This window comes from Mastigoproctus giganteus, chromosome 10, assembly GCF_048544385.1.
Source record: "Mastigoproctus giganteus isolate SK-2022 chromosome 10, ASM4854438v1, whole genome shotgun sequence".
NCBI classification, from domain to species: domain Eukaryota; kingdom Metazoa; phylum Arthropoda; class Arachnida; order Uropygi; family Thelyphonidae; genus Mastigoproctus; species Mastigoproctus giganteus.
Window position 1 is genome coordinate 202,888,216 of NC_143584.1, and position 24,807 is coordinate 202,913,022.

At 36.4% G+C, this 24,807-nt stretch overlaps 1 protein-coding gene across 1 annotated transcript in view; it reads right to left on the bottom strand.

The window, feature by feature from the left end:
* LOC150079790 (sister chromatid cohesion protein PDS5 homolog B-like) overlaps positions 1-24,807 on the bottom strand; it is a 284,729-nt gene that overhangs the window by 155,936 nt on the left and 103,986 nt on the right. The window contains exon 9 of the mRNA XM_090383234.1: positions 13,781-13,896. Within this exon, the coding sequence (XP_090239360.1) occupies positions 13,781-13,896 (116 nt within the window). The remainder of the gene's footprint in view (positions 1-13,780; positions 13,897-24,807) is intronic.

Consider the following 24,807-nt stretch of genomic DNA (forward strand, 5'->3'; position numbering starts at 1 on the left):
ATTCGGCCTTGGAGAGATTGTGCAAGACTCATGGGGTAAAATTTTTCTCAGCATGGTCTGTGCTTGTTAAGAGAAAAAATTGCTTCTACAGGGATAGGATAAACTTAAATAGAAAGGGTGCAAAAATATTTGCTGATGCTATTGAAGCAGTGTTAAGTGGGTCGGAAAACTGCTAGTTTGGAGGGATACAAGGACTAAGAGATTAACAGTAGCTGCTGGCAGAGGTGAAAGTGATTCTTGCACTGCTTCTATTGAAATGAGCAGCAGCCCGGAAAACAAGATGCAGGGTATTTCAGAGACTGCTAGGAGTCATTGTGGTACAAGTAAACACATGGGTTGTGTTAGGGTAGCTAAGAATAGGAACAGGTGCATGTATACTTGCGTATACACTAATGCTAGGAGTTTGGTAAATAAATTCGATGAATTTCAGGAGTTGGTCAAAACATCAAAGGCAGATACTGTTGGGATATCAGAGATGTGGTGTCACACAGATATAAGGAATGCAGAACTGGAATTTAGGGAGTACGATGCGTACAGGAAGTGTAGACAGGATAGGAAGGGAGGAGGGGGTTATGCTATTAGTTAAGAAACACATAAAATTCAAGGAAGTGCAGCCGGTCAACATCGCTGGACAGTGCAGTGTGTGTCAAGTCCGTATGGTGTGACATAAGCACTAGGAGATCACTGGGGACCCTTTCAAAATTAACTCACAAAAATTTCAGTTAGGATTCAGTAAATGTGTAGACTAGGGAAGGTTTGTTTGTTTGTTATTTGGTTTTTAGCAGCATTAGCAACTAAGGACATATTGCTCCAGGGATATGTGGTAGTCATTCACTGACCTTTCCGCATCCTACGTATTTGGTGGTCATGGGCTCAAACTCTGGTCTAATCAAGAAGCGTGTGCTACGCACTGCTGCTCCTGCCCACCCGGCTACGGAGGCACCACTAGGGAAGGAGGTGACTATCATACTTCTGAAACTATTCTAAATTAACATCCCAAAAATTTAGGGGTCAGCTTTTTAGTACTCCACCCAATTAAGGCCAAACAGACTTAAGATAGTCCATATATGCTAGCTTGATTACCTGATCCGTATACACACTAATACCTATAGTAAAATACCACTTAATTGAATTAATCGACCAATATTTAATCATGTATTAAATGATTAATACATGATTAATCAAGAAGCGTGTGCTACGCACTGCTGCTCCTTCCCACCTGGCTACGGAGGCGCCTCAGTGAGTATATTTTCTGTCCACAATAGGACCCAATGTTTAAAATGAATTTGTATGCTGGATTTGTCATGATTAAACCCTCAAAAACAAATTATCATTATGGGTGATTTTAAAATATCTTATCCCAAGCATTCTGCTATTTGGCATAAGCTAACCAAAGAATTTGAGATAATTTAATGCGTGTCCATCTTCACTTCCTTCGCCCATTTGCAGGCATCTCTGGCCAGAGTATTTACTAATGGTTCCATTTCAGAACCCTTTACTTCTGTGTTCATTAAATTTAAATCTGACCCACTCCCCTTTGGTCTTTCACTACACATTTCATATAAAAGCCAATTGTACATCCTCTACCAGTCACCCAGTCTATCACTGTTCTTCAAATCCAAACAAAGGACGTACCATGTCTTTAGATTAAAACAATTACAAGATCCTTATAGGAGTTTTCTCAGAATTCCAATGCTACTTCATTGAGGAAAAGAAGATGACTTACTGAATTTATAAAATAAAAGGCAATTCAAGGCAAAAGAATATCTTCTACCAGTGTGAATTCTGAGGTTGCTAAGTTTGATATTAAAAATGGGCCGATCATGTTCTTTAGTGTGCATAACAAAATCTGACTTCTTCTTTAACCCTTTTGATCCCAGTCTTCAAAGAGAGAATCTTTAGTCATGTCTCTTCATTCCCCCTTTTTTTTTTTTTATGAATAATCTTGGGCTCACCTCTCATGTGAATGTTGTTGCTTGCTTTCTTTCTTTCTTTCTTGTGTCCACCATTAGTAATTGTACTTTTTTTCAATTCCTACTATCAGTTCACACTCTCCCTATATATATTTATATATCTTGTTCAAATTTTCATTCATTAATAAAATACTTTTTATTCATCCACTCAAGTTCAAATAAATTTTTTTAAACTTGTAGTGGATGACACTTGATGTTAATACAGTTTTTTCAAATATTAATTCATTAATTCAATTTAATTAATTAATTTTAGTTTTATATGGGAGAAAAAAATTTCTCTTATATAAGATATTTAGCAGGATATAAATTTAGGAATAAAATTGAAATCAACAGGCAGTAGCTCAATCGGTAAAATGCAAGGATTTCAGTATTTTTCACGTGAAGGTGAAGAATGCGAGTTCAATTCTTGCGAAAATCAATAATTTTTTGATAAATTTTTGTTATTCATCCACTCAAGTTCAAATACATTTTTTTAAACTTGAAGTGGATGACACTTGATGTTAATACAGTTTTTTCAAATATTAATTCATTAATTAAATTTAATTAATTAATTTTAGTTTTATATGGGAGAAAAAAATTTCTCTTATATAAGATATTTAGCAGGATATAAATTTAGGAATAAATACCGTCAGTGGCGAAGCGTGTAGATCGCTGGAAAAAAATTTCTTTTTCAGATTCTTTTTTCATTCTGGGTTCTAGTCTGAGTCAAGGAGGGAACAAAATGGAAAATGAAACATGTGAATAAAAATAATAGTCCAACACCATATATAGAAAGGAAAATGGAAAATTGCAAGGAAATTCGCTTTCTATTTTGCCACTTAATATTGTGATTCTGTCATATGTATATACATATTTATATTAATTGTAATTATTTAATAAAAAGTAACTAAAATAAAATTTTTCTTTGTTGACCTAAGTAGGAATTGACTTTAAATTTTTTTTTTTTTATATTACTTGTTTTTTATCTATTTATTGAACTAGGCAATCCCAGCCAGCTTTTCTGGCAACCCCGCCACCTATTTACAATACTATACCGATCATTTCAAACATATACTGCTACTAGTTGGTTACCATCCCTGACATGTAGAGCCAGCTGCAGACCTACTATCTGTATACTGATAATACCACATAGAGAAATAGAAAAGAATAGCAAAAACAGGAAAGAGAAATGAGAGAAGGAGAAAAAAGTAGGAAAGGAAAACAAACTCAGTACAGAGTTTGAGGCAACAGCAATCAGTAAGTCTGTACATTCTGAAGCAAAACCTAAAAGGTCTTTGGCCTGCTCCTGACCAACTGCAGTATGTTCTGGAATGATGGACACAATGTGCTTCAGACAGAATGCAATCAAAGATGATTCAGTTTGCACAAGTAGGTTTCATGTTCTTATATGAACATTCCTGATAAGAGTGTCTGCTCTTTGCACAGTGAGAACAAACTATTTCCTTTACATAACAATGTCCCACTTATCTCCATAGTGAAGACAACTGTACTGCTGATTTTCTCCAAAGTGATCAACAAGCCCAGCCAGCAGAAGTATCTTTTTGCATCCGTTTGAAAAGTTGTGGATTATCTATGAGCTTACTTAAAACTAAACATTTTCTCTTTGAATCCCACAGCTGAATCATTCAGCATGATAATTAATGATACTAGTATTTCTTTATCCAGTGAGATAAAATTATTTGGCACCATCCTTGGTCAAAAGTTTTCCTTTCATTTTCAGATTAAATGGCCTTGCCTAATGCAAAATATATATATTTTGAAGGCCCTCTAACAACTTAAATTGGACTGAAAAGAAGTTTTGGTCTATAAATATCATCAGGAAATACTTTTTACCTAACACAATGCTCCTTCTCTGTGTAATGAATATTTGGAGTGCTGCGAGACTAGCTTTGATCAGTATTAAAGACTGTGAATTCTGGATCCTCAAATGGTGTTTGTAGAAAGCAGAATTTACACACACACGTGAGGACATGTACAAATGTACACAGACTACTTCAAGATCACAACTCATAAAGAGCTTTTCATGCTCCTTCATTCTGCATCAATGACCGACAAGTATTTTGACTCCTTTCTTGATCTGTTAGCAAAGACCCCTTTTTTTGAAATCAGATTCTTCACTGCCTGATGCATTTCTCCTCCATCTGTGCAAAGCCTTCCTGTTAGAACCTGTACTTTATCCATATTAAAGGCATCTAAATGTTTCTATGTGATTAAAATGGCATCATTCTTAGGCAAGACCCTTGGGTTCCAAAATGCCTTCTTGGACTTGTACTGTATCTCATTTGTAAACCCCTCTAGATGCCTCTTCTGTTCTAAGATCACCATTATATAAATAAAAGTTCATCTCCATAAAGCATCCCAGACGTGCTCAGTATAATTGATGGCCAGAGGCCAGTATAATTGATGGCTGATAAATCAATTTGAATAATATCCCGCTTCTGTGTAATTTGTTGACTAGCTGAACCTAATGCAGAAGACTGTTATTGTCCATGAAATGAGTTCAGAACCTATGGCACCTCTGGTAAACATCACACGAGCTATAGGTTCTCATTGATACATCTGTGAACAGTGAAAAATCTGGAAATGGCAGCTTTTTTTTTTATCATGATGCATTCCTAGACCATTGAGCCATTGCCATAATTGAAATCTTTATCTTGACTCATCTATAAAGAGAACATTGGCTAATAATTGTCTTGGCCCTAGAAACTTTATCAAATATGCTATCCTGTGTGGGGGGGAGAGAAATAAAGAGAGAGAGAGAGAGAGAGAATTCCATGAACATCCATTCCTATAATTACTACTGTCATAAGAAAAAGCTGCCTTATGACAGTAATAGTTCATCCTTGGATGTTATTGCTCTTAGCATTAGTAGTGGCATATGATGCAAGAAAGCAAGCTTATACAGCATCAGCCAAAAAAAAAAATTTCCCATTTCACCCATCCATTCACTCTAAAAGTTTGTCCACTTCTTCCTTGAATTTATATAAGCTATCAACTTCTTTCTGCAACTTTCTTTCCTACATTTGAATTTATGACCCCTCAGTTGTGTAATCTGAGCAAGAGGAAGAATTCCATCAGCACTGAGTTTGCTCAAACTATTCAAGGCCTTATATACCTCAATCAGATCACCTCACAGGTGCCTAGTCTCCAGATGCAATTTGCAGAACTTAAGCTATTCTTGGTAAGAGCAACTATTTGTTTCCCTCACCAATCTTGTTGCCTTTCTCTGTACTCATTCCAACAGCTCTACATCCTTCCTAAAATGAGGCCTCCAAACCTGTATGCAGTACTCAAGGTGTGATCTGACCATTGCTATATACAAGAGGATAATCACCCTTAGACTGACCAAAATTTCATGAGACCAAAACAGTACAGGAAACAATGAAAACAGAATGATGAATGAGCTGATGCTTTCAACCGAATTCCAAGTTTTCTCAGCATCCTTATGTTTCTGGCTACATAGATGTTGATTAATGTCACTCCTACCTCCATGAGCAACAGAAAAATAAACATTACAACGTTGACAAACCACTTTTGTTTTATTACTATACCATTTATCCAGTGTAATAAATTTGAATTCTTTTTGAAGGTCTTCGTTAAATGTGCAAATTATCCTTTTTGACATTTTAAATTTTGAGGCTTAAAACTTTTAAAATTATAAAATCAAAACTTTCAAGTGTGCCGTATGCAACAATCAACAAGCACACAGAACAAATGCCGACTACAGACTACTGATCAAAAATGGACATTAAGCCTAATATACCTTTATCACTATCATTGAAAAACTACTGACACACAACACATTGTTGAACTGATGTTAAAGGCCTATGACAAAAAATTGTCGGTCTCTTTCCGTTGTGCTGATAATTACCAGCAGATGGAATTCTCGGCATTCAATCGATGCACAACAGTGGTTACACAAATGACTACTACCTATGATGGCAGCCATCCTACAATATAATCACGATTATAGGTTATGTTGTGCCAATATTTAAGCGTTTTTTAAAGTTAAAAAAAAAATAAATTGGTCAACTACTGAATGCTGGGCACTGAGGATGAAGGGTCCATAGTCACGAAGGGTCAATAGTGTAGTATTTCAAATAGAGAGCTTTATGCTAACTGCAAATAGTTTCTAGTACCCCGGCTTGGCCTACAACTGAGGAACTAACGAAAACGTTGTCTATTTGAGTCTTTCCAGCTGTTGTGAATGACAAGGGTGGGAGAAGCGACTCTGACTTCTTCCTGGAAAAGCGATTAAAGTCTTGGGGAAGAAGCGACTGGCAGGTGAGGTCCGTGCAAGACTCTGCGCAGGCACCTCCCCACCACTGCCATCTCAACACTGGCTCTCCGTGCCGGGACAATTCCAGTTTTGAAAATTGTTAAAAAATACTTCTCGTCACAAAATTTATAAATGACCTTTATAGAATTATTAACTAACTATTTAGCAAACTTTTTGTCACCAAAAGGAGAGTTACTTAGTAAAAAGTAGCACGCTATCGAAGTGCAATAAAAATTTGATTTTTTAATTTTAACACAAAAAGTAAATGATAGATTTCAATCTGAATAGTTTTTCCTTGATAAGCATAGAATAATGCATAGCTAATGTGATTTTTAAATTTTTAGCTCGTTAGTGATTGAAATAGAGGGGGGGGGGACAAAAATTATACACATTTTCCTGTCTGGTGCTGCTATTTTTAATTTTAAAAATATTTTAAATTTATATTTTAAACTTCTTTCCATTGAGCTCTTTCCAACGGTGTATAATAAGCTATAGGTTGTCAAAAACATTTTGTACCCCCCCCCCCACATCTGAACCCCCATTTCTCAGACAAATTTTTGTCAACAAAGATCAATATGGCGTTATGTCAGTGCACGTGATATACAAACCCATGCAAAATTTGAAATCAATAGGTTGAGTGGTTCCAGAGATACAATGCTGTGATGGACAGACAGACAGACAACCGAGTGACATTATAAGGGTCCTCGTTAGACTACGGACCCTAAAAAACTGGAAAAAATGATATTTTTCCTAAAACGATGGGACGTCCAGGACATAGCAAAAACAGCAGTGTCTCGTCGAAAAACGGGAGATACTTGTTCATCAGAATTCTTGTATATCATTGAAAAGATCTCATGAGCTGCTCTGGCAGCTTGTCTAAACTGATCAGAGAACTTCATTTCTGACTGCACAATTACCCACTGGTCTTTTTCATTTTTCACTACCCTGAGTGTAGTACCACCAGTTGGTAGGTTACTCTAGGGTTTCTACTACCCTTAGCATTTGTCAATGTTAAACTTCAGTTGCCACCTCTCAGCACATCTGCCCAACTTTTCTAGATCCTGTTGCAGTAGCATACTGTCATTAATGTCATTCACAACCCTGCCAACCTTCGTATCGTCTGCAAACTTGGACATTAAGCCTGATATACCTTTATCACTATAAATGATAAATATAGAAAACAACAATGGGTCCAATGCAACTGTGGAGGACTCAACTAATAACATTAGTCCATGAAGAGCAGTGTCCATTGATTACCACTCTCTGTCTTCTCCCATTTAACCATTCCTTTATCCATAGCAGCAACCTGTCCTTAATGCGATATGACTCCAATTTGTACAGCAGTCTTCCATGTGTAACACTATGAAAAGTTTTCCTGAAATTATTTTTTGCATCCAGTTCCTTTGTGACCACATTGTAGTATCCAACCATATTGGTCAGACAAGACTTCCCCTTAACAAACCCATGCTGTGTATGAACTATAACTGCAGTCTTGTCCAGGTGATCCTGCAAAGCTTCTTTAACTAGTGACTCCATTATTTTCCCCAGAACAGAAGTTAAACTAACAGGTCTGTAATTACTTGTGTTGCTCTTTGATACCCCTTTGTGAATTAGGAATACATTTACACATCTCCAGACCATGGGGGCCTCCCCTTAATATAAGAATTTTCTTATAGTTATGGCTAAGGATTTGCTTACTTTATTCGCTGCCTCCTTTAATATAAATAGGTCATCATCATTAGCCCATTTTCAATCCACTGCAGGATGAAGGCCTCTCCAGCAACTTTCCAGTTCCTTCTGTTTTGTGCAATGGCCATCCATTTACTATCCACAAATGAATTTCATCTATCCATCTCTGCCATTGTCTTCCAGGTTTTCTTCTAGCTCCTCTTGGGTACCATTCTGTTATTTTCTTAGTCATCTGTCATCATGTCTTCGAGCTATGTGTCCTGCCCAAGACCATTTTAGTTCTTTAGTTTTGATAAGAATGTCCTTTACTTGAGTTTGCTGCCTAATCCATGTGTTTCTCTTCTTATCTAACAGTCTGATTCCCAGTATAATTCGTTCCATTCTTTGCTGTGTAGTTCTCAGCTTCTCTTCCATTCTTTTGGTGAGTGCCCAAGTTTCACTTCCATAAGTCATGGTGGGGAGTATACATTGGTTCATTATTTTAAGTTTCAGGCAAATTGGGATATTGCTCCTCAGTATGTGACTATATTTCCTGAATGCTATCCATCCAAAATTTATTCTTCTCTAGACTTCCAGCCATTTATAATTATTACAGCTAATAACTTGTCCCAGATAAGTATATGACTCCACCTTTTCAATTACTGCTCCTTCAATCATTATGTCCCTTTCTGTGGCATACTTGTTCATCATTACTTTTGTTTTAGCCATATTCATCTTTAGTCCAAAATCCTTACTAACTGTGCATAACTGATTAAGATTTTCCTCTAATTCTTTGGGATCGTGGCTTATGACCACAATGTCATCTGCAAATCGTAAATGGTTTAGGTACTCTCCGTTCACATTGACTCCTTTCTGCGACCAGTCTAATATTCTGAAAGCTTCCTCAAGGGCAGCAGTAAACAGTTTCAGAGATATTGTGTCTCCTTGTTGAACTCCTTTCTCGATTTTAAATTTCCTACTGTCTTTGTCTTGTCTAATAAAGGTTGTAGCGTTCTCATATATTTTCTTCAAAATCATAGTATATGGGGTATCTATGCCTTGTTTTTCCAGTGCCCGAAACATTGACTTATGCTGTATGGAGTCAAATGCCTTTTCATAATCCACAAATGCCAGGCATAATGGTGTTTTATATTCATTTGCTTTCACCATTAGCTGTGATATTATGTGAAGGTGATCCATAGTTGAGAATCCTATCCTAAAGCCAGCTTGCTCTTTCGGTTGATTCTCTTCAAGTATTCTTTCTAATCTGTTAGTAATGACCCTTGTGAACAACTTGTAGATATGGGATAACAAGCTAATTGGTCTATAGTTTCCAATTTCTGATTTATCTCCTTTCTTATGCAGCAAAACTATGATTGCATTATTCAACTTCTTAGGCGTCACACCTTTTCTAATGCACTTTGTGAAGAGCCTTGCCAGTTTTTGTGTTATGTCTCTTCCTCCCAATTTTAAGAACTCTACAGTAACTTCATCTTCCCTGGGGCTTTCTGATTCTTCATTTTCTTCAATGTATGTTCTACCTCATCAGGAAGAATATCGGGTATGTCGGATGTGTTACTAATTTGTGATCCATCTTCCCCACTGCTGGCATCATTCCCTCGCTCCTTGTATAATTCCCTATAGTAGTCTTTGCTATTTGAATTATGGCTTCTCTGCAATTTATAAGTACACCATCGCCATTCTTCAGTTTCAGTATCATTTGTCTTTCTGTATTACTGCTCATGGCTGCTGATTTAAGTCCTTTGTTTTCCCTTAATGCTTGTTCTACTTTTATTGTGTTATATATCTTCTTATGTTCTCTCTGAGTCTCTTTCTAATGGCTTTGCATAACTCAGTATACTCAATTTTCTCCTTGTCAGTGTTTATCTTGCTCTTCATTTGTCGTCTTCGGTTCATCATAACAAGTGTTTCTTGACTAATTTTTTCTTCTTTGGATTTCTTTTTACCTATAGGTTTCTTGGGCTTTATCACTTTCAGAAAGTTGTAATATTCTTTGTCGATATCTTGGTCCTGAGCAGTCTGCAGAAGCTCAAACTTGTTCTGCAGTTCCAGTACATACTGCTTTTTCTCCTCTTCTGTTATCTCAAAAACCTTCATATTATTTACACGAGTCAGTATTTTCCTTTATTTTCTTACATCTATATCAAGTGTGCATCTTACCATTCTGTGATCACTTCCAACATTTACCTTGTTCAGGATGGTAACCTCATTCACAATATATTTTCTGTTAGTGAGGATGAAGTCAATTTCATTAGTTGTTAATCCATTTGGGCTCTTCCGTGTCCCCTTTCTGTTCATCCTTTTCTTAAAAAAAGTGTTCATCACTGACAATCCTCGAGATTCTGAAAATTCCACAAGTCTTTCACCTCTTTCATTTCTTTCACCAATTTCAAAATTTCCTATAGTTCCTCTTTCTGCACTGTTTTGTCTCTTTCCAACCTTAGAATTGAAGTCCCCCATAATGATAGTGTAGTGGGTTTTCTGCTCGTCTAGAAGACTCTCAATTTCTGTGTACATTTCTTCAACCTCTTCATCATGGCTCGATGTTGGTGCATAAATCATTATAACCTTTAGCTTGTATCTCTTAGAAATCCTGAGTAGTGGTCTTGACACTGTTGATGATGTACTTTTGAATTCCAAAATGTTTTTTATATCTTTATGGATGAGAAAGCCAACTCCACCTTCGCTCCTTTCACTGTTTCCATTGGTGTACAGCACAGCAGATTTCCACTTGATAAACTTATAAGTGATTCTTTTCTTCTTCTTGTTTCAGCCAGACCAATGATATTCCAATTCACAATTTCTAATTCCTTTTAAAGCTCTAATATCCTGTCTTCACCGATGAGCGATCTTATGTTGTAACAGGCCAAGTTTAGTTTCCATGCATGGCAGCCTGGTCGCAACCAGAGATTCTTAGCACCCTCTGCTTCCACTCTGATCCTCTCACTGCTGTAAAAGGGGGAGTAAAAGCCGCTGGGGACTGAGGGCCATTTGTTTCTTGGTGCTGTCATGTGTTGAAGGGTTTGGTCTTTTCCTCTTCACGCTGACCAGGCATCTTGAAGAGAACCATTCTACATGTTCGTTGCCACCTAAGTGAGATAATAAGGCTTACCATTGAGGTTGGTTGGTTATTTGGTTTTTAGGAGCATTAACAACTAAGGCCATATTGCTCCGGGAATATGCAGTGGTCATTCCCTGACCTTTCCGCATCCTCCGTATTTGGTGGTGACGGGCTCGAACCCCGGTCTAATCAAGAAGCGTGTGCTACGCACTGCTGCTCCTTCCCACCTGGCTACGGAGGCTCCAACATTGAGGTGTGCATGAGTGGATTTTGGGGAGGCAGGTTAATCGGACTTCTCCTAAATCTCCTGAAATAGAAAGATGTTGGATCCATCAGTGTTTTAGACTGAGTGTCTGATAACACACAGAATGCCTGTTCCCCTCTAAGCCCCTTATATAAATAAGCTACTCTAAAAAGCAACAGTTAGTGATGACAAAATTTCAAATTTCTGTTCACTTTTTACATTTCAATCACTTTTTATATTACTGACATTCTGATCTTGCTTTTCAGCACATCAATCACTCAGACTTTGGTCCCATGTTCTTTACTTACTTACAAAATGATACAATTGCCTAAAAATATCTTCCCTTTCCAGATTAAAGGTTTTAGACACATTATATTGGACTACCCTTATCTGGTAGACTTTTGTAGTAAAGGATCCACTATGTTATCAAGGAGTGCCCATCCTGTCTTGTTTAAACCTATTAAACCTCAAGTATCTATATTCCTTAAAAAAAACAAACAATAAATCCAATCTGCTTACAATATTCTTGAATATGGAGACGGTATTTGGGTTAAATCTTTTTTTCCCTCTTCTTTTAAGCGACTTCTATGACATTAACACATTTTCTGCTGCTTATATTTGTGAGGATCTTTTCTGTGTGTCTTTAGTGTAACTTACAATATGTTTTGGATTATTAAGCCAACTAATTGGATTATTTCTCTGGGGTGCTGGAACAAGTAGGTACTGTTTTTCAGTAAATGGAAGGGATTTGATCTGTGAAGAATCATCACTCCAAGTAACACCACATCTGTTGTTTGTAGCATTCAAATGCATCTGAACAAGATTCAGAATCTGCATCACTTGAATAGAATTATATCGCAATGATCCTTTTCTCAATGTTCCTTTTGAGTCCTGATGTCCCAGACTGTGGATCAATTATAACAACCCTTTATGGTAAAATTTTATAGGAAAACATTTTTTACACTAAATTTAATCAGTAGACACACACTAAGGTTTATGTAAAGAATTAAAATTCATCAAGGATAATTTTATACAAATTTTACCTTTTCTTTTTGTGGAAAATATCAAACTAGATAAAATAACTTCGAAATAAGCAGAGAAAAAATACTGAAATATATAAAATAACTTCAACATATTTTAAAGAACATAGAAACTGTGAACTAAGTATACAGCATTTATACAGAACTACGGCATTTATAGTGCTCTCTAGACAGTGTGATTGACACTACACAAAATCTCAGCCATAATGTAAATAGTCCATGGTTCAATTAGAGTAAGAAAATCGATCAGTTGTTCATTTCATGTGCCTTTCCCTTTATGCCGCTCATTTAATAATTGCAACTGAATGGATGCATATTTGCATTAAGGCACAACACTTGCAGTTCGTTTTGACAAGTTTGCATTCTGGCAGCGAACATGTTAAACTTTTTTTTAAATTTCCTCAATTTGTTTTATTAAAGTTTTCAAAAAACATGATAGGTTTATGGAATGGGGTTCTTCTCATCATGCAAACATAACAAGGATTCACTGGACCAGAAACCCTTTTTCAGTCTTTCAGTGGCAAAATTTGTTAATCTTTAGCTTAGTCTTTCTTCTTGTTATAAATACGTAGCAGCAATTTGTGTATCAAGGTTCTTCTATTATTGCAGTCTGGAGTGGACAATGTCATCTGAATGCTGAAATTACTACTGTGATAGATTTTTGGCCCAATGTGGCTGGCCTGTGCACTCACACAACAATCCTGACCAATCTCAGTGCCCTTAAGTGTTGTTTGTTTCCAGGCACACTCAGCACATTTTGTGCTGAGCACTCAATTTTTCAGCTATAAGTTATTCGTGGTTGAAATCCTGATGATACTATTTTAGAATACGCTGCCAATGTTGCAGTAATATTAGTACCTACACTCTATATCCCTACTACCAGTTGATATTCAAAATAAATTATCCATTTTACCAACACATATATACAATACACAACAGCCAGAGATTTGCTGCTGGCCAACTAAGTCATGGCTGAAGATATGTGATGCTGGCATAATATATATTCACTGACAGTACAGCAGGTATGCCACTTGACCATAATTTGGAGAGGCCTGAGTTCAAATCTCTTCAGAGACTGGAAGAATTTTTAAAGGCTTCTTTTAAAGGCTTCAGGACAGATAAATAGAGGATTTTCCTGTGAGTTATTCTGAGGTTTTCAGCAAGCACGATACACAAACTGCCTTTTGGAGACATTTATAATGACATAATAAAGATCATAAATAATACTATAAGAAACAGTACACTATGACCAAAGTAATTTTCAAGAAACTGACTAATCAACACAACAATACGATTAATTTCCTTGTGAGAGAAAACAGTAATCCTAATAAACTGTTCACTGAGTGTACACAAACAAAATAACATTTCAGAATAATCTATGCATAGAAACGTAAAAATTACAAAGAGAATGAAAGACTATACAAGAAAAAGAGAGAGAGAGAGAGAGAGAGAGAGAGAGAGAGAGAGAGAGAGAGAGAGAGAGGGTGAACTTGCCTTCCTAAAAAACAGTTCCAAAGTGGTTTATTTTGCACTGCCAAAGGAGAGTTTTTATCTGAAAACATTCTTGCCAAAAGTTTGGATGCTTCGAGTCTTTCTCTAACCTCACTGCTCTGCAACAGACAAAAGCATTTATGTTAAAAGAAAATAAAGAAGGAAAAAAATAAAGTTACCAACTACATAGCATTAGATTATAAACTTTATTAATAAAGTTTATTAATAATAAATTAAACTTTATACTTGTAGAAACCCCTTGTTAACACACTATAAATTAGAAAAGTTGAAATGTGTGATTAAGAAAACCAAGTTAATTAATCTACAGTGTGTGGCATTTTAGGCACGTGTTAGATTTTTATTTCTTAAACTAATTTTTTATTTTACTGTGTAATAGAAGCAAAAAGTAAATAACTAATAACTTGTTACCACTTAATTATTAATTTATTAACTAATAACATATAAAAGTAATAGTTTTCATTCACTGCATATATTTTCCAGAGTAATACTCACTTCATATTTTTAGGCAAATTAGCATATATGCAAAATGCCCCTGTTCAGTTGTCCATTTGCATTTAACAATTCGACTCCTAGTGGATGGATTTTCATGAAATTTTATATTTGTGCCTTTTAGAAAGATTTATAATGCTTTCCAAATTCTTTAAAATGGGACCAATAGAAAATTAAACAATTATTATTTCTTTGTCCATCAACATATAATAATTGAACTTTCAATTGATGGATTTTCATGAAATCTTATATATGGACCTTACAATTTATGCTGGATTTCTATTGGTCCAATTAAAATTAGACCAACAGAAATCCAGCAATTATTTATCTATTAAATATATATATATACAGGGTGTCTCAAAAATACAAGGCAAAACTTCAGGAATGAGTTCCTCATATGTAGACAATAAAAATATTTTTATATCAACATAGTTCCAGAAATGCTTGGTTCCCGAATTATTAACCGAAATGTCTTATCTCCCACAGGTGAAATCATCACAAGGTACTTTTTTTTCTTTTTTTTTTTTATTAACACACAACTGTATATACATTCTCTAATATACATTAATCAATTTATATACAATATTTATATACAGATTTTATATACATACTCTTATATATACTGTAGTCTTTCTGTACATTTGATTGTGTGTGTCCTGATAAGAAGGGTGGCTCCTAGACATAAGCCCATCTCCACCTTTTACTCCTGTAAAATCTCAGAACGTCTGCAAAACAGGCCTGAAAAAGAGTGTTATTTCAGGCCATTTCGCCACCAGGGATTAACCAACACCTGGATCAACCATTCTCGGAATGTGCTGTAATGCACACAGAATCTGGTGGTTTTTCATTCCGACCATGTACTCAAATCAGGAGCAAGCGGATATGCACTTTATGTATGGTTTGGCGAACGGCAATGCGCTGGTGGCTCGTCGTTTGTACCAAGAAAGGTTCCCAGAATGAAGATGTCCAGACAGGAAAACCTTTGAAGGTATCCATCATCACCTTTGTGAACATGGGACCTTTACACCTTGTGCTGCTGACAGAGGACGACCAAGATCTACGACTCCTGAAGTAGAGGGGTGGACCAATTGCCTGGCTTCCATGCTCACTGATTTAAAGCCACTAGATTTCTTCTTGTGGGGTCATTTAAAGTCTTTGGTGTGTTCGACTTCGATAGCTGATGTGGAAACTCTCCGCAATTGAATTGTGGAAGGTTGTGAGACAATACGAAAAATGCAAGGAATTTGGCATCATTTTCGTGAGTCCATGAGACGTCAATGTGAGGTCTGTATTCAGGCAGAAGGCGGACATTTTGAACAATTACTATAAGGTGATGTGAACAGTTAAGTGTCACAGACCTTCAAAACTCGGAAACCAAGCATTTCCAGAACTATGTTGATATAAAATATTTTTATTGTCTACATACGAGGAACTCATTTCTGAAGTTATGCCGTGTATTTTTGAGACACCCTATATATACAGGGTGATTCACTACCAGTGCGACAAACTTGCAGGAGGTGTAGGGGGCACAAAGACGAATCGGAATCACATAGCATTGCAGGGTCCGAAATGCCTCCGTCATGCGGTAGAGGACGTTGAACGGGAGGTCGCATTAACAGCGATCCCGCTGGAAGTCAGCATTTGCGAACCATTTCTGTTGAAAAAACCAAGTAGCAAAAGTCCTCCGGAGTGGATAATCCGCAGGCTCGAATGATTGGACGCGTTGAAGATGGTTTGAACTCATTTGGTTTGTTGACAGTATCCTCCATACAGTGGATTGGGAAATACCCAATCGTTGGCCTATCGCTCAAGTACTCATACTCGGATTGCATTCTGCAAGAAGACGTAGGACATTCTCCTCATTGTCTGGCGTCCTCGTCATTCGCTCTCGATTCATGGTACCTCTCGTGAAACAACCAGTCTCACGTAACCTTCTGTGCACACGTGCGAAAATCGTATGATGAGGAGAACGCCTATGTGGTAGAAGCGCAGAGCGGTGCGCCCGTTACAGTTCATAGCTCCATACGCAAGGTGCATGTCGGCCAGTTCAACGTCCTCTACCACATGATGAAGGCATTTCGGACCCTGCAATGCTATGTGATTCCGATTCGTCTTTGTGCCCCCTACACCTGCAAGTTTGTCGCACTGGTAGTGAATCACCCTGTATGTATATATATATATATATGCATTGACCCATAAATATTAGTTACAGTCATTATAATTATTAACTTTCTTCTTCTTTTTTATTACTGATATATATATATATATATAGAATCAAATTACTAAAGCGTGGAACTGTGATGAATTATACCATTAGTAAAGCGTGGATTTACTAATGGTATAATTACTAAAGCATTGAACAGGGACATTATATGATAATATTAATCAATCGGATTAATGCCATCTGCGATAGAACATTACATCCGTCGTTATGCAGTAATGAAATAATGTTAAAATGTAGAGTCCTCCCTGTCGTTTAAAAACACGAAGCAATCCATGAACTAACCGGACCCTAGGCAACAATGGTTAAACATAAATATTAATCTCAATAAAAATTATATATAAATAGCCATCCATGGGAAAAGATACTTTGCAAGGGACTTTGTCGAGGGTTAAACCCCTACAAAATACCAAACCCATGGCTGGCAGAGCTATCAGTTTCTGTTGTCATCTGCCTGTATAACTAGGACCTAAAGAAGTCCACAAGTACCTGTAAGACGGGTATAATATAATAAAATAAAATTATAATAAAATTATATAATAAAATAGAAATTATAATAAAGAAATTAAGTAGCTTATTAATAGTAATTTTGCAGCATACAGGCTGGATGACATTTAGGCCGACCGATAGCTGAAACAAAATATTAAATAAGTAATGCTGAGAACCAAATAATCTGCTAAACATAGTAAGCTAAATTAGCTAACAAAAGGAGAACGGAGAGAAGGCTAGTTAAAGTAATAGTACCTCAATCCCCCTCGAATTGCTCTAATAGTTCATGAGGTATGAAAAAGAGAATAAGATAGTTAAAAGTAAAAAGTGAAGGAAAAGTGTTTATACGATTGTACATCGGATATTACCGGGAACGTAACTTCCCAACCCTATAAGAAAGGGATCCTGGTATAGTAAGAAGAGCCGGTAAAAGATGGTAATATATATATAGAATAGTGATCGAGTAATATATATCGAATATCCACTGTTTGATATATATTACCATCTTTTACCGGCTCTTCTTACTAGCATTAGCATTAGTAGAGGCATTTGATGCAAGAAAGCAAGCTTATGCAGCATCAGCCAAAAAAAAAAAAAAAACCCACTTCCACTTCACCCCTCTGTTCGTTCAAAACACCTGTCCAGCTCAGCCATAAATTTATTTAGGCTATCAACCTCCACCACAAGGGATGGCAGTCTGTTCCACCAACCAACCACCCGCTGGCTAAAGGCAAATTTCCGCACGTCTATCCTACATCTGTCTTTCCTCAATTTGAATTTATGCCCTCTCAAGTGATTTTTCTGAGCTAGAGGAAGAATCCCATCAGCATTGAGCATGCTTAAACCATTCAAGGCTTTATACACCTCTATCAGATCACCTCGCTGGTGCCTAGTCTCCAGACACTGTAATTTGCAAAACTTAAGCCTTTCTTCGTAAGAGCACCCCTTTGTTCCATTCACTAATCTTGTTGCCCTTCTCTGTACTCGTTCCAGCAGCTCTACATCCTTCTTGAAATGAGGCCTCCAGACCTGTATACAGTACTCTAGGTGTGGCCTGACCATTGCCTTATACAATGGAATAATCACCTCCTTATCCCTGCTGGAAAAATTCCTGTATATCATTGACAATACTCCATGAGCTACTCTTGCAGCCCGTCTGCACTGCTCAGAGAACTTCATATCTGCCTGCACAATCACCCCCAAGTCCCTTTCATTCTCTACCACTGTCAGTGTAGTACCACAGAGTTGATACGTTGCTCTGGGGTTGCTGTTTCCCATGTGTAGTACTTCACATTTGTCAATGTTAAACTTCATTTGCCACCTCTCAGCCCATCTGCTCAACCTTTCCAGATCCTGTTGCAGCAGCATAGTGTCAGTAGTGTCCTTGACAACCCTACCAACCTTTGTATCATCTGCAAACTTGGACATTAAGCTTGATATACCATCATCAATATCATTTATAAATACAGAAAACAATAATGGACCCAACACTGAGCCCTGAGGGACTCCACTAATAACATTAGTCCACGATGAGCAGTGTCCATTGATTACCACTCTCTGTCTTCTCCCCCTCAACCACCCCTTTATCCATAGCAGCAATTTGCCTCCAATGTCACACTGCTCCAATTTGTGTAGCAGTCTTCCATGTGCAACAGTATCAAAAGCCTTTCTAAGATCCAAGTATATAATATCAAAGTTATTCCCTGCATCCAGTTCTTTTGTGACTGCATCATAGTATCCAATCAAGTTGGTCAGGCAAGACTTCCCCTTAACAAAACCATGCTGTGTCTGAGCTATAACTGACGTCTTGTCTAAATGATCCTGCAGTGCTTCTTTAACCAGTGCCTCCATTAATTTTCCTGGAACAGAAGTTAAGCTCACAGGTCTATAATTACTTGTGTCAGCCTTTGATCCTCCTTTGTGAATTGGGGTCACATTTGCACATTTCCAGTCTATGGGTACCTCCCCTGAGTCCAAGGAAGCTCTCATAATTATGGCTAAGGGTTTGCTTACTTCCTTTGCTGCCTCCTTTAATATAACTGGATAGATCCCATCCACCCAGGGTGCCTTTTTTGTATTTATCTTCAACAGTTTCTCCTCCACTTTACTCCCAGTTATTTCAAGATTCTGTAGCTGACTGCTAGAGTTGAATACACCTCTGGCATTCCCCTTGCTGAATAACTCCTCATGTGTGAATGTCGATGCAAAATATTCATTTAGTTTGTTAGCTACCTGAGCAGGATCATCAACAGTTGACCCATCAATATCAAGTGGACCAATCTGATTCATCCCCTTCCTTCTAGAGTTTACATAAGTAAAGAACTCTTTGCTGTTTTTCTTTGCATCCCTTGCCAAGGATTTCTCGTAATCTGCCTTCGCCTGCCTAACCTCCTTTGTAACTTGGTTGCATATCAACTTGTATCTATCATAGGCTTCTGTGTCATGTGTTAATTTGTACGTATCCCATGCATTTTTCTTCTCTGCCATATGCCTCATTAGTTCATCTGACATCCATTTTGGCCTAAACCTTGAACAATATTTCTTAGTTGGTATGTAAAGCCTAGTAGCTTCCAAGATAAGTTCTTTGAATGCTTCCCATTTTGAATTTGCTGTTGGTAACATCATCAGTTGGTCCCACTGCATAGAATTTAAATACTGTCTCAGTCCATCGTAGTCGCCTTTACGGAAGCAATAACCCTTCCCTTTACCCCTAATGGTAGTTACCTCTTTCAGTAACTCCCACTTCAGCACACTGTGATCACTGCCACCTAGTGGTTCATTTATCTGCAGATTCTTAATGCATGAAGAATCACTGCTGATAATCAAATCAAGAGTATTACTCCCTCTAGTTGCCTCCCGAACATGCTGATGTAGAAAACAATCATCCAATAAATCCACAAAAGCCCTGCTAGTGTGTGAGTAACCAGCCCCCAAATTCCAGTCAATATCTGGGAAATTAAAATCTCCCATTATAAGACTCTCTGATTTACTGGCCCACTCTATTTCCCTGTACAGTTCCTTATTATACTCATCAGAGTCATTAGGCCTATAGCACACTCCTACTCTCAATTTTGATCTCCCAATGCTTATGTCACACCAAACTGACTCAACACTGCACTGTCCAGCGATGTCGACTGGCTTCACTTCCTTGGTTTTTATGTGTTTCTTAACTAATAGCATAACCCCTCCCCCCTTCCTATCCTGTCTATCCTTTCTGTAGACGTTGTACTTCCCAAATTGCAGTTCTGCATCCCTTATATCTGTGTGACACCACGTCTCTGATATCCCAACAATATCTGCCTTTGACGTTTTGAGCAATACCTCAAATTCATCAAATTTATTTACTAAACTCCTAGCATTGGTGTACACGCAAGTATACCTGCACCTGTTTCTATTCTTAGCTACCCTAACACAACCCATGTGTTTACTTGTACAGCAATGGCTCCCAGCAGTCTCTGAAATACCATGCATCTTGTTTTTCAGGCTTCTGCTCATTCTAATAGAAGCAGTGCAAGAATCTCTTTCACCTCTGCCAGTGGCTACTGTCAATCTATTGGTCTTTGTCTCCCCCCAAGCTAGCAGTTTTCCGACCCACCTAACACTGCCTCGATAGCATCAGCAAATATTCTTGCACCCTTTCTATTTAAGTGTATCCCATCCCTGTAGAAGCAATCTCTCCTGTTAACAAGTGCAGTCCAGGCTGAAAAAAATTCTACCCCTTGAGCCTTGCACAATCTTTCCAGGGCCGAATTGATCGACAAGGCTCTCATCATATACTCCCTCCTATCGTGTTTGGGCAGAATTGCAGACACTTTCAAATTCAACCCTAATTCTCGGCTTTTGTTCAACAGTGACCTGTACTTGTTAAGTAATTCTGCCGGTCTCCTACTATACCAGGATCCCTTTCTTATAGGGTCGGGAAGTTACGTTCCCAGTAATATCCGATGTACAATCGTATAAACACTTTTCCTTCACTTTTTACTTTTAACTATCTTATTCTCTTTTTCATACCTCATGAACTATTAGAGCAATTCGAGGGGGATTGAGGTACTATTACTTTAACTAGCCTTCTCTCCGTTCTCCTTTTGTTAGCTAATTTAGCTTACTATGTTTAGCAGATTATTTGGTTCTCAGCATTACTTATTTAATATTTTGTTTCAGCTATCGGTCGGCCTAAATGTCATCCAGCCTGTATGCTGCAAAATTACTATTAATAAGCTACTTAATTTCTTATTATAATTTCTATTTTATTATATAATTTTATTATAATTTTATTTTATTATACCCATCTTACAGGTACTTATGGACTTCTTTAGGTCCTAGTTATACAGGCAGATGACAACAGAAACTGATAGCTCTGCCAGCCATGGGTTTGGTATTTTGTAGGGGTTTAACCCTCGACAAAGTCCCTTGCAAAGTATCTTTTCCCATGGATGGCTATTTATATATAATTTTTATTGAGATTAATATTTATGTTTAACCATTGTTGCCTAGGGTCCGGTTAGTTCATGGATTGCTTCGTGTTTTTAAACGACAGGGAGGACTCTACATTTTAACATTATTTCATTACTATATATATATATATATATATATATATATATTATTCTTTTGTATTATCATTCTATTGTGGTTTAATTCGTCTTTGTTCATCATTAATGTCATTGTTTTTCGCCATGATGGCTAATTAAACATTGTCCGTGCCGGTGTTTTACCTATAGATATTATAGTTAATACATTACCGGTCTTTAAGCTAGCCTATTCTCGGTTATCTTAATTATGGCGAAAACGCCATAATTAAGGTTATCTCGGTTATCTCTTCATGGCGAAAAACAATGACATTAATGATGAACAAAGACGAATTAAACCACAATAGAATGATAATACAAAAAAACACCGGCACGGACAATGTTTAATTAGCCATCATGGCGAAAAACAATGACATTAATGATGAACAAAGACGAATTAAACCACAATAGAATGATAATACAAAAGAATAATAATAGGTACTCTGTTTGTACCCATGCATTGCTAAAACAGCTACTGGGACAACAGAAAAAGGTAGAAAGAAATTAAATAAAACTACTATAATAGAATATTAAAAATAAAATGCGAATTGAACCATCATAATACAAAAGAATAATTATATATATATATATATATATTTAATCTATTACGAAATATTGGAATAGATGTAAAAGGATGTCAGATCAGATTAATGCCATCAACTGTATATTGAATATTACATCAGTCTGTAATCTAATTACTATTGTGAGAGTATAATTGGTACTATATAGGTACTCAAAATGTATTAAAACATTGGCTTAAAAGTAATCAGCAGGCCATAAGGCCAAAAGAACCTATAAAAACTAAGATAGCCTGTGTTGGTTTACATTGCTATACCTTAGAAATAAACATATAATTACCAATAAAATAAAAATATAAAATAGAATAAAATAATGATTATGCAGCTAAATATTGATAATCGGATACATTGAATGGCACTTTTTCGAGGGCTAACACCATCCAATACATCCCACCAATGATTAGCAAGGCTATCTGTTTCTGATTGTTATCTGCCTGTTTAACTAGGTCCGAATAATAAACATAAGTAATCTAGGCAAAACTTTAAATTTAACAGTAAACTGGCAAGATAACAGCTAGCCCGACAGATAGCTATGAAACCAATATACACAATATAATACAGAAAAAGAGTGCCAACCATAATTTTCACTTCAGTTGTGCTCTTTTTTATTTATTTTATACATGTGCAAAAGAAAGCTTATGCTGATATAAGGAGAAAGGAGGTAAGAATAAGTATAGTAATAGTACCTCAATTTCCCTCAAATTGCTCTAATACATCTTGAGGTATGAAATTTAGAGCTAGAAAGTAAAAAGTGAAAAGCAAAGAAAACAGCTTTTTATAATGGTACTTAGGATATACTGGGAGCATAACGGCCACACCCTTTAGAAAGGGATCCTAGTATAACTACAAGGGGTTAGAGGTTGGTAATTTAATGAACAAAAACAGTATTATAATAACGAAGAAATATAGACTAACAATTGTAGAAAATAATAAAGAAATAAAAGAAATAACTATTACCAAATGTAGAAATACTTAAATAAAAATTGATATTTTTAAAATTTTATAATTATTAAAATAATTCATACTATCTGATATAGTAATAAATAGAAGACTATCATTACAGAACAGTTAAATTAAAAATAACCAATTACAATTAAAAGAATAAATATGAATTTGCAGATTAATAATGCTGTACTAAGTATAAAGAATGAATATTTTGAGCACGTTACCTATTATAAAACAAACAGTGACAACAGTACCCTCTCAGTTCAGATAACTTCAAGACAAACTAAATAAATTAAATAAATAATTATTAATTTATAAAACCAAGGAAAGCAGCGCCCTCTGAATTTCGTGTAACTTTAACACTAACTAATAGATTGAAATTATAGTTAATAGTACGCTATAAATTTGAACTTTATTCGGATAATGTCCTATGAAAATAAATAGTTGGTTCTCAGTTTTTTAAAATGACAGGTAACAAGACCAATTGAAATGAAATACCTTTAAAAAATATTTTACAAAGTAGAAATGAAATTCCCTTATGAAAGATGAAATTGATTACTGCCTTAAGAACAAATATAGGTACAACTTTTTCAATGAGCATAAGCTATATGTGACATGCTCCAAAGGCAGCGTACAAGCCCTCAAAATGACTAATGTGATTTTAAATAGCTACTATAGAATTGTAATAGTAAACTTTGTGAACTAGAAGGAGAGGATTATAATGAACGCTGAGAGCTAGTAGAACTGAAATATTATTTAGAACATACTTTAGCTATTACGTAATTCGGATTTATATTATTGTGCTATTTATTAATGGCAATAAAAATGGCTTTATGTAAGCGATAAAATTAGCTGGAAATCCATTATTAATAAGCTTAGACCTCAAGTCTAAAAGCAATTTATGATATTATTAGCATTATTACATATTTTTATCAGTCTAAAGCCTTGTGAAACAATGGTATTCCTCTAAATTCTCTTTGAAATATTAGAATGCCAGTGTGTTATTTAGACTATTTTTTTTTTTTTTTTTTTTATGTAAACCTCAAACACGAATGGTATTAGAATCTATAGTACTTAGTACTGTGCTTGGATTGGAGGTTGAGAAGACGAAAGAAGATATTTGTTGACATTGGACTTGAACTTCTGTAGACTGTAATTTTCAGGAAATACGTATGAAGGAAGGTTGTTACAGAAAACAGCAGTTGAATGAATAAACGAGGAAGATGAAAAGTTGGTTCTGTGAGATTGAAGTTGGACAGTAAATGGATGTTGGCTGGTGGCGACACGTGTTCAGACTGTTTTGAAAGAGAGAGTGAGAATTATAGAATCCAATTCAGAGGAACAGTGCCCATGGAAGTATCTGTAGAAGAGGCATGCAGCAGAAACATTACGTCTATGAGAGAGCGAGTGGAGAGACTCTGTTAGAGATGAATCATTAATTAACCTAACTGCCCTCTTCTGAATGGAATCAAGAAGCGTGAGAGGTTTTGGGGGCACCAACCCAGATGTGGGAACAAAATTCCACGGTAGGGCAGATTTGAGATTTATACAGAGTGAACAGCTGTTTGGAAGAAAAGTAACGCTGAAAGCAAAAGAGAAAACCAAGTTTTTTAGATGCAGAGGAAGCAATATTTCTAATGTGCTTGTGCCAAGAGAGATTAGAAGCTAGGGTAATCCCCAAAACAGAAATATCCTTTTGCCTAGAAATCGGAGTGTCACTAA